General features: G+C 35.4%; 1 protein-coding gene across 1 annotated transcript in view; it reads left to right on the top strand.

The window, feature by feature from the left end:
* The first annotated feature begins 42 nt into the window (after positions 1 to 42).
* The window catches only part of TppII (Tripeptidyl-peptidase II), a 286,875-nt gene continuing 275,914 nt past the window's right edge, over positions 43 to 11,003 (top strand). The window contains exons 1-5 of the mRNA XM_065513274.1: positions 43 to 381; positions 478 to 612; positions 1,385 to 1,586; positions 1,653 to 1,822; positions 1,935 to 2,067. Of these exons, the coding sequence (XP_065369346.1) occupies positions 199 to 381; positions 478 to 612; positions 1,385 to 1,586; positions 1,653 to 1,822; positions 1,935 to 2,067 (823 nt within the window). The 5' untranslated portion in view covers positions 43 to 198. The remainder of the gene's footprint in view (positions 382 to 477; positions 613 to 1,384; positions 1,587 to 1,652; positions 1,823 to 1,934; positions 2,068 to 11,003) is intronic.

Genomic DNA, 11,003 nt, shown 5'->3' with positions numbered 1-11,003 from the left:
TTTGTGCGAAATTTTGCTAGTGGAATTTATTTTAAATTAATAAACTCGTATTATTTATCAACAAAGCTTCTAAAGTTAAATTTAAATATTTTAGCTTGCCCCAAACGTTTGAAAAGCAATTTAAGCGCACAAAAACAACTACCAGTCTTGCGTTTAGAAGAATTTCCCACAAGTTCTGAAAAAACTAACCAAACAACAATGACTATTCATCAATTGGCCGATGGCGGTATCGTGGAAAATTCCTTCCCTGCTGGCGCTCTGGTACCCAAAGTCGAAACTAACGTATTGAATTTCTTGCAAAAGTATCCGGATTTTGATGGTCGCGATGTCACTATTGCCATTTTTGATTCCGGTGTCGATCCCCGAGCTACCGGTCTAGAGGTTAGTTTTTATTATTTTGGTTAAATTTGTTTATATTGCACCTTGTGCGTATAATAAAGTGTTTTTGTTAATTTTTGTTGTCTCAACATTTTGTAGACTCTTTGTGATGGCAAAACCGTAAAGGTTGTTGAGCGCTACGACTGCACCGGCTGTGGCGATGTGAGTGTTACCAAAAAGGTTGTAGCAGACGATAAGGGCTTTATAACCGGTCTATCTGGAAGGCAATTGAAGGTGAGATTTCGTTTAGAAATTTAGCGCTTTTTTATCTTTATTATGTTTATTTTGCTAAATTATTTGTAAATTGTGTGCCAATTAATGCTTTTCTATGTCGAGTTATTTTTTTAATATTTTAGGGTGACCAGATGTCACTTTCAGCTAAATTTATCATACGCACATGTATGTCATATATCTGCCATTAGAACTAGGTATAGATCTTCTTCATAACATATCTCCAACTACAGCAACTGTTTTTTTACAACATCCAATTAAAATTCTTCTAATTGGAAAATTTAAATATCTTTTTGCCGGATCCAATACATATGTTTACTATTAAAAAAAAAAAACGGTTTCGATACAACCTAAATTAAAATTAATTAACATCTTACATTTACAAATTCTCTTTATTAATACGGATTCCGTTTATAGTAAATTGTGATTTATCATACAAAATCGTCATTGAACAATGAATATCTCAAAAAGCCATCATCCATTTTCTAAAGATTTTCCTTAAATATGAGCCCCAATGGGACCATGTGCGGTTCTCAAGATAATTGAAATTTAAAATGTGTTATTCTATTGGGTGAATGTCTTAAAAATGAAATGTACAATATAAATTTATTCAAAGTACTGGTCATTATTAGCTATGACATTTTATCATATTTCCGGCAACACGAATTCCGAGCCAAAATAACTGGTATATTTTGAGAGCTTAATTTGTTTTCATTTATTTCATCTTATTACAATTAACTTTTAAAATCCTAAAAAAATATTTTTATGTATGCAGGTAACGCAACAAATGCTTGACAACAACACTGCCCCCAATAAGGAATTCCGTTTAGGACTCAAACGTTTTTACGATTTGTGCCCCTCTAAAGTACGTGAACAACTTACTAGTGCCCGTAAGCTTAAAGAGTGGGATGGTCCACATAAAACAGCCATTGCTGAAGTCTCCAGAAAAATTAACGAATTTGAAGCTCAAAATCCAGGTAAAGTAAAAATAAATTGTTTAAAAGAAATATTCTTTAAATCGATCACATTATTTTAAATTTCAGATAATTCCAAACTAAGCTGGGATAAAAAACTTATTAAGGAAGACTTAGATAATACCTTAGAATTGCTCAACAACTATGATAAATATTATCCGGATATAAAGACTGCTTATGATTGTATACTTTATCCTACGGATAATAGTTGGCAAGCTGTAATTGATATTACAGAGAAGGTAATAAATCACATTTGGAATCATAGCGATCAAAAGTTTTATTTAATACACACATAAATTAGAAAATCACAAAGGTTACTACAATCTAATTTTTTCATTTGTATTTTCTCAGGGTGATTTAGAAAATGCTTTACATATCGGTGAATACGGCAAAACTTATGAAATTAAGAATGTGGATGACTATTTATCCGTCTCAATTAATGTTCACGATGAGGGTAACGTTTTGGAAATCGTTGGAATGTGTTGTAAGTAACAAAACTGTATGTATGTATACTACTTATACAACATCATTGGAAAGTCTGTAAATACTGGGATTTTTGTGAGAAAATTTAACAATGAGATCAGTCTGAGAGAGTTTATCTATCGATACAAACAAAATATACTGACTATGACTAGACTATGACTAGACTATGACTAGACTATGACTAGACTATGACTAGACTATGACTAGACTATGACTAGACTATGACTAGACTATGACTAGACTATGACTAGACTATGACTAGATTATGACTAGATTATGACTAGACTATGACTAGACTATGACTAGACTATGACTAGACTATGACTAGACTATGACTAGACTATGACTAGACTATGACTAGACTATGACTAGACTATGACTAGACTATGACTAGATTATGACTAGACTATGACTAGACTATGACTAGACTATGACTAGACTATGACTAGACTATGACTAGACTATGACTAGACTATGACTAGACTATGACTAGACTATGACTAGACTATGACTAGACTATGACTAGACTATGACTAGACTATGACTAGACTATGACTAGACTATGACTAGACTATGACTAGACTATGACTAGACTATGACTAGACTATGACTAGACTATGACTAGACTATGACTAGACTATGACTAGACTATGACTAGACTATGACTAGACTATGACTAGACTATGACTAGACTATGACTAGACTATGACTAGACTATGACTAGACTATGACTAGACTATGACTAGACTATGACTAGACTATGACTAGACTATGACTAGACTATGACTAGACTATGACTAGACTATGACTAGACTATGACTAGACTATGACTAGACTATGACTAGACTATGACTAGACTATGACTAGACTATGACTAGACTATGACTAGACTATGACTAGACTATGACTAGACTATGACTAGACTATGACTAGACTATGACTAGACTATGACTAGACTATGACTAGACTATGACTAGACTATGACTAGACTATGACTAGACTATGACTAGACTATGACTAGACTATGACTAGACTATGACTAGACTATGACTAGACTATGACTAGACTATGACTAGACTATGACTAGACTATGACTAGACTATGACTAGACTATGACTAGACTATGACTAGACTATGACTAGACTATGACTAGACTATGACTAGACTATGACTAGACTATGACTAGACTATGACTAGACTATGACTAGACTATGACTAGACTATGACTAGACTATGACTAGACTATGACTAGACTATGACTAGACTATGACTAGACTATGACTAGACTATGACTAGACTATGACTAGACTATGACTAGACTATGACTAGACTATGACTAGACTATGACTAGACTATGACTAGACTATGACTAGACTATGACTAGACTATGACTAGACTATGACTAGACTATGACTAGACTATGACTAGACTATGACTAGACTATGACTAGACTATGACTAGACTATGACTAGACTATGACTAGACTATGACTAGACTATGACTAGACTATGACTAGACTATGACTAGACTATGACTAGACTATGACTAGACTATGACTAGACTATGACTAGACTATGACTAGACTATGACTAGACTATGACTAGACTATGACTAGACTATGACTAGACTATGACTAGACTATGACTAGACTATGACTAGACTATGACTAGACTATGACTAGACTATGACTAGACTATGACTAGACTATGACTAGACTATGACTAGACTATGACTAGACTATGACTAGACTATGACTAGACTATGACTAGACTATGACTAGACTATGACTAGACTATGACTAGACTATGACTAGACTATGACTAGACTATGACTAGACTATGACTAGACTATGACTAGACTATGACTAGACTATGACTAGACTATGACTAGACTATGACTAGACTATGACTAGACTATGACTAGACTATGACTAGACTATGACTAGACTATGACTAGACTATGACTAGACTATGACTAGACTATGACTAGACTATGACTAGACTATGACTAGACTATGACTAGACTATGACTAGACTATGACTAGACTATGACTAGACTATGACTAGACTATGACTAGACTATGACTAGACTATGACTAGACTATGACTAGACTATGACTAGACTATGACTAGACTATGACTAGACTATGACTAGACTATGACTAGACTATGACTAGACTATGACTAGACTATGACTAGACTATGACTAGACTATGACTAGACTATGACTAGACTATGACTAGACTATGACTAGACTATGACTAGACTATGACTAGACTATGACTAGACTATGACTAGACTATGACTAGACTATGACTAGACTATGACTAGACTATGACTAGACTATGACTAGACTATGACTAGACTATGACTAGACTATGACTAGACTATGACTAGACTATGACTAGACTATGACTAGACTATGACTAGACTATGACTAGACTATGACTAGACTATGACTAGACTATGACTAGACTATGACTAGACTATGACTAGACTATGACTAGACTATGACTAGACTATGACTAGACTATGACTAGACTATGACTAGACTATGACTAGACTATGACTAGACTATGACTAGACTATGACTAGACTATGACTAGACTATGACTAGACTATGACTAGACTATGACTAGACTATGACTAGACTATGACTAGACTATGACTAGACTATGACTAGACTATGACTAGACTATGACTAGACTATGACTAGACTATGACTAGACTATGACTAGACTATGACTAGACTATGACTAGACTATGACTAGACTATGACTAGACTATGACTAGACTATGACTAGACTATGACTAGACTATGACTAGACTATGACTAGACTATGACTAGACTATGACTAGACTATGACTAGACTATGACTAGACTATGACTAGACTATGACTAGACTATGACTAGACTATGACTAGACTATGACTAGACTATGACTAGACTATGACTAGACTATGACTAGACTATGACTAGACTATGACTAGACTATGACTAGACTATGACTAGACTATGACTAGACTATGACTAGACTATGACTAGACTATGACTAGACTATGACTAGACTATGACTAGACTATGACTAGACTATGACTAGACTATGACTAGACTATGACTAGACTATGACTAGACTATGACTAGACTATGACTAGACTATGACTAGACTATGACTAGACTATGACTAGACTATGACTAGACTATGACTAGACTATGACTAGACTATGACTAGACTATGACTAGACTATGACTAGACTATGACTAGACTATGACTAGACTATGACTAGACTATGACTAGACTATGACTAGACTATGACTAGACTATGACTAGACTATGACTAGACTATGACTAGACTATGACTAGACTATGACTAGACTATGACTAGACTATGACTAGACTATGACTAGACTATGACTAGACTATGACTAGACTATGACTAGACTATGACTAGACTATGACTAGACTATGACTAGACTATGACTAGACTATGACTAGACTATGACTAGACTATGACTAGACTATGACTAGACTATGACTAGACTATGACTAGACTATGACTAGACTATGACTAGACTATGACTAGACTATGACTAGACTATGACTAGACTATGACTAGACTATGACTAGACTATGACTAGACTATGACTAGACTATGACTAGACTATGACTAGACTATGACTAGACTATGACTAGACTATGACTAGACTATGACTAGACTATGACTAGACTATGACTAGACTATGACTAGACTATGACTAGACTATGACTAGACTATGACTAGACTATGACTAGACTATGACTAGACTATGACTAGACTATGACTAGACTATGACTAGACTATGACTAGACTATGACTAGACTATGACTAGACTATGACTAGACTATGACTAGACTATGACTAGACTATGACTAGACTATGACTAGACTATGACTAGACTATGACTAGACTATGACTAGACTATGACTAGACTATGACTAGACTATGACTAGACTATGACTAGACTATGACTAGACTATGACTAGACTATGACTAGACTATGACTAGACTATGACTAGACTATGACTAGACTATGACTAGACTATGACTAGACTATGACTAGACTATGACTAGACTATGACTAGACTATGACTAGACTATGACTAGACTATGACTAGACTATGACTAGACTATGACTAGACTATGACTAGACTATGACTAGACTATGACTAGACTATGACTAGACTATGACTAGACTATGACTAGACTATGACTAGACTATGACTAGACTATGACTAGACTATGACTAGACTATGACTAGACTATGACTAGACTATGACTAGACTATGACTAGACTATGACTAGACTATGACTAGACTATGACTAGACTATGACTAGACTATGACTAGACTATGACTAGACTATGACTAGACTATGACTAGACTATGACTAGACTATGACTAGACTATGACTAGACTATGACTAGACTATGACTAGACTATGACTAGACTATGACTAGACTATGACTAGACTATGACTAGACTATGACTAGACTATGACTAGACTATGACTAGACTATGACTAGACTATGACTAGACTATGACTAGACTATGACTAGACTATGACTAGACTATGACTAGACTATGACTAGACTATGACTAGACTATGACTAGACTATGACTAGACTATGACTAGACTATGACTAGACTATGACTAGACTATGACTAGACTATGACTAGACTATGACTAGACTATGACTAGACTATGACTAGACTATGACTAGACTATGACTAGACTATGACTAGACTATGACTAGACTATGACTAGACTATGACTAGACTATGACTAGACTATGACTAGACTATGACTAGACTATGACTAGACTATGACTAGACTATGACTAGACTATGACTAGACTATGACTAGACTATGACTAGACTATGACTAGACTATGACTAGACTATGACTAGACTATGACTAGACTATGACTAGACTATGACTAGACTATGACTAGACTATGACTAGACTATGACTAGACTATGACTAGACTATGACTAGACTATGACTAGACTATGACTAGACTATGACTAGACTATGACTAGACTATGACTAGACTATGACTAGACTATGACTAGACTATGACTAGACTATGACTAGACTATGACTAGACTATGACTAGACTATGACTAGACTATGACTAGACTATGACTAGACTATGACTAGACTATGACTAGACTATGACTAGACTATGACTAGACTATGACTAGACTATGACTAGACTATGACTAGACTATGACTAGACTATGACTAGACTATGACTAGACTATGACTAGACTATGACTAGACTATGACTAGACTATGACTAGACTATGACTAGACTATGACTAGACTATGACTAGACTATGACTAGACTATGACTAGACTATGACTAGACTATGACTAGACTATGACTAGACTATGACTAGACTATGACTAGACTATGACTAGACTATGACTAGACTATGACTAGACTATGACTAGACTATGACTAGACTATGACTAGACTATGACTAGACTATGACTAGACTATGACTAGACTATGACTAGACTATGACTAGACTATGACTAGACTATGACTAGACTATGACTAGACTATGACTAGACTATGACTAGACTATGACTAGACTATGACTAGACTATGACTAGACTATGACTAGACTATGACTAGACTATGACTAGACTATGACTAGACTATGACTAGACTATGACTAGACTATGACTAGACTATGACTAGACTATGACTAGACTATGACTAGACTATGACTAGACTATGACTAGACTATGACTAGACTATGACTAGACTATGACTAGACTATGACTAGACTATGACTAGACTATGACTAGACTATGACTAGACTATGACTAGACTATGACTAGACTATGACTAGACTATGACTAGACTATGACTAGACTATGACTAGACTATGACTAGACTATGACTAGACTATGACTAGACTATGACTAGACTATGACTAGACTATGACTAGACTATGACTAGACTATGACTAGACTATGACTAGACTATGACTAGACTATGACTAGACTATGACTAGACTATGACTAGACTATGACTAGACTATGACTAGACTATGACTAGACTATGACTAGACTATGACTAGACTATGACTAGACTATGACTAGACTATGACTAGACTATGACTAGACTATGACTAGACTATGACTAGACTATGACTAGACTATGACTAGACTATGACTAGACTATGACTAGACTATGACTAGACTATGACTAGACTATGACTAGACTATGACTAGACTATGACTAGACTATGACTAGACTATGACTAGACTATGACTAGACTATGACTAGACTATGACTAGACTATGACTAGACTATGACTAGACTATGACTAGACTATGACTAGACTATGACTAGACTATGACTAGACTATGACTAGACTATGACTAGACTATGACTAGACTATGACTAGACTATGACTAGACTATGACTAGACTATGACTAGACTATGACTAGACTATGACTAGACTATGACTAGACTATGACTAGACTATGACTAGACTATGACTAGACTATGACTAGACTATGACTAGACTATGACTAGACTATGACTAGACTATGACTAGACTATGACTAGACTATGACTAGACTATGACTAGACTATGACTAGACTATGACTAGACTATGACTAGACTATGACTAGACTATGACTAGACTATGACTAGACTATGACTAGACTATGACTAGACTATGACTAGACTATGACTAGACTATGACTAGACTATGACTAGACTATGACTAGACTATGACTAGACTATGACTAGACTATGACTAGACTATGACTAGACTATGACTAGACTATGACTAGACTATGACTAGACTATGACTAGACTATGACTAGACTATGACTAGACTATGACTAGACTATGACTAGACTATGACTAGACTATGACTAGACTATGACTAGACTATGACTAGACTATGACTAGACTATGACTAGACTATGACTAGACTATGACTAGACTATGACTAGACTATGACTAGACTATGACTAGACTATGACTAGACTATGACTAGACTATGACTAGACTATGACTAGACTATGACTAGACTATGACTAGACTATGACTAGACTATGACTAGACTATGACTAGACTATGACTAGACTATGACTAGACTATGACTAGACTATGACTAGACTATGACTAGACTATGACTAGACTATGACTAGACTATGACTAGACTATGACTAGACTATGACTAGACTATGACTAGACTATGACTAGACTATGACTAGACTATGACTAGACTATGACTAGACTATGACTAGACTATGACTAGACTATGACTAGACTATGACTAGACTATGACTAGACTATGACTAGACTATGACTAGACTATGACTAGACTATGACTAGACTATGACTAGACTATGACTAGACTATGACTAGACTATGACTAGACTATGACTAGACTATGACTAGACTATGACTAGACTATGACTAGACTATGACTAGACTATGACTAGACTATGACTAGACTATGACTAGACTATGACTAGACTATGACTAGACTATGACTAGACTATGACTAGACTATGACTAGACTATGACTAGACTATGACTAGACTATGACTAGACTATGACTAGACTATGACTAGACTATGACTAGACTATGACTAGACTATGACTAGACTATGACTAGACTATGACTAGACTATGACTAGACTATGACTAGACTATGACTAGACTATGACTAGACTATGACTAGACTATGACTAGACTATGACTAGACTATGACTAGACTATGACTAGACTATGACTAGACTATGACTAGACTATGACTAGACTATGACTAGACTATGACTAGACTATGACTAGACTATGACTAGACTATGACTAGACTATGACTAGACTATGACTAGACTATGACTAGACTATGACTAGACTATGACTAGACTATGACTAGACTATGACTAGACTATGACTAGACTATGACTAGACTATGACTAGACTATGACTAGACTATGACTAGACTATGACTAGACTATGACTAGACTATGACTAGACTATGACTAGACTATGACTAGACTATGACTAGACTATGACTAGACTATGACTAGACTATGACTAGACTATGACTAGACTATGACTAGACTATGACTAGACTATGACTAGACTATGACTAGACTATGACTAGACTATGACTAGACTATGACTAGACTATGACTAGACTATGACTAGACTATGACTAGACTATGACTAGACTATGACTAGACTATGACTAGACTATGACTAGACTATGACTAGACTATGACTAGACTATGACTAGACTATGACTAGACTATGACTAGACTATGACTAGACTATGACTAGACTATGACTAGACTATGACTAGACTATGACTAGACTATGACTAGACTATGACTAGACTATGACTAGACTATGACTAGACTATGACTAGACTATGACTAGACTATGACTAGACTATGACTAGACTATGACTAGACTATGACTAGACTATGACTAGACTATGACTAGACTATGACTAGACTATGACTAGACTATGACTAGACTATGACTAGACTATGACTAGACTATGACTAGACTATGACTAGACTATGACTAGACTATGACTAGACTATGACTAGACTATGACTAGACTATGACTAGACTATGACTAGACTATGACTAGACTATGACTAGACTATGACTAGACTATGACTAGACTATGACTAGACTATGACTAGACTATGACTAGACTATGACTAGACTATGACTAGACTATGACTAGACTATGACTAGACTATGACTAGACTATGACTAGACTATGACTAGACTATGACTAGACTATGACTAGACTATGACTAGACTATGACTAGACTATGACTAGACTATGACTAGACTATGACTAGACTATGACTAGACTATGACTAGACTATGA

The sequence above is a fragment of the Calliphora vicina genome, chromosome 5 (assembly GCF_958450345.1).
Source record: "Calliphora vicina chromosome 5, idCalVici1.1, whole genome shotgun sequence".
Taxonomy (NCBI): domain Eukaryota; kingdom Metazoa; phylum Arthropoda; class Insecta; order Diptera; family Calliphoridae; genus Calliphora; species Calliphora vicina.
Note: the sequence above shows the minus strand (reverse complement) of the source record. Positions and strands in the feature narration are given on the sequence as shown.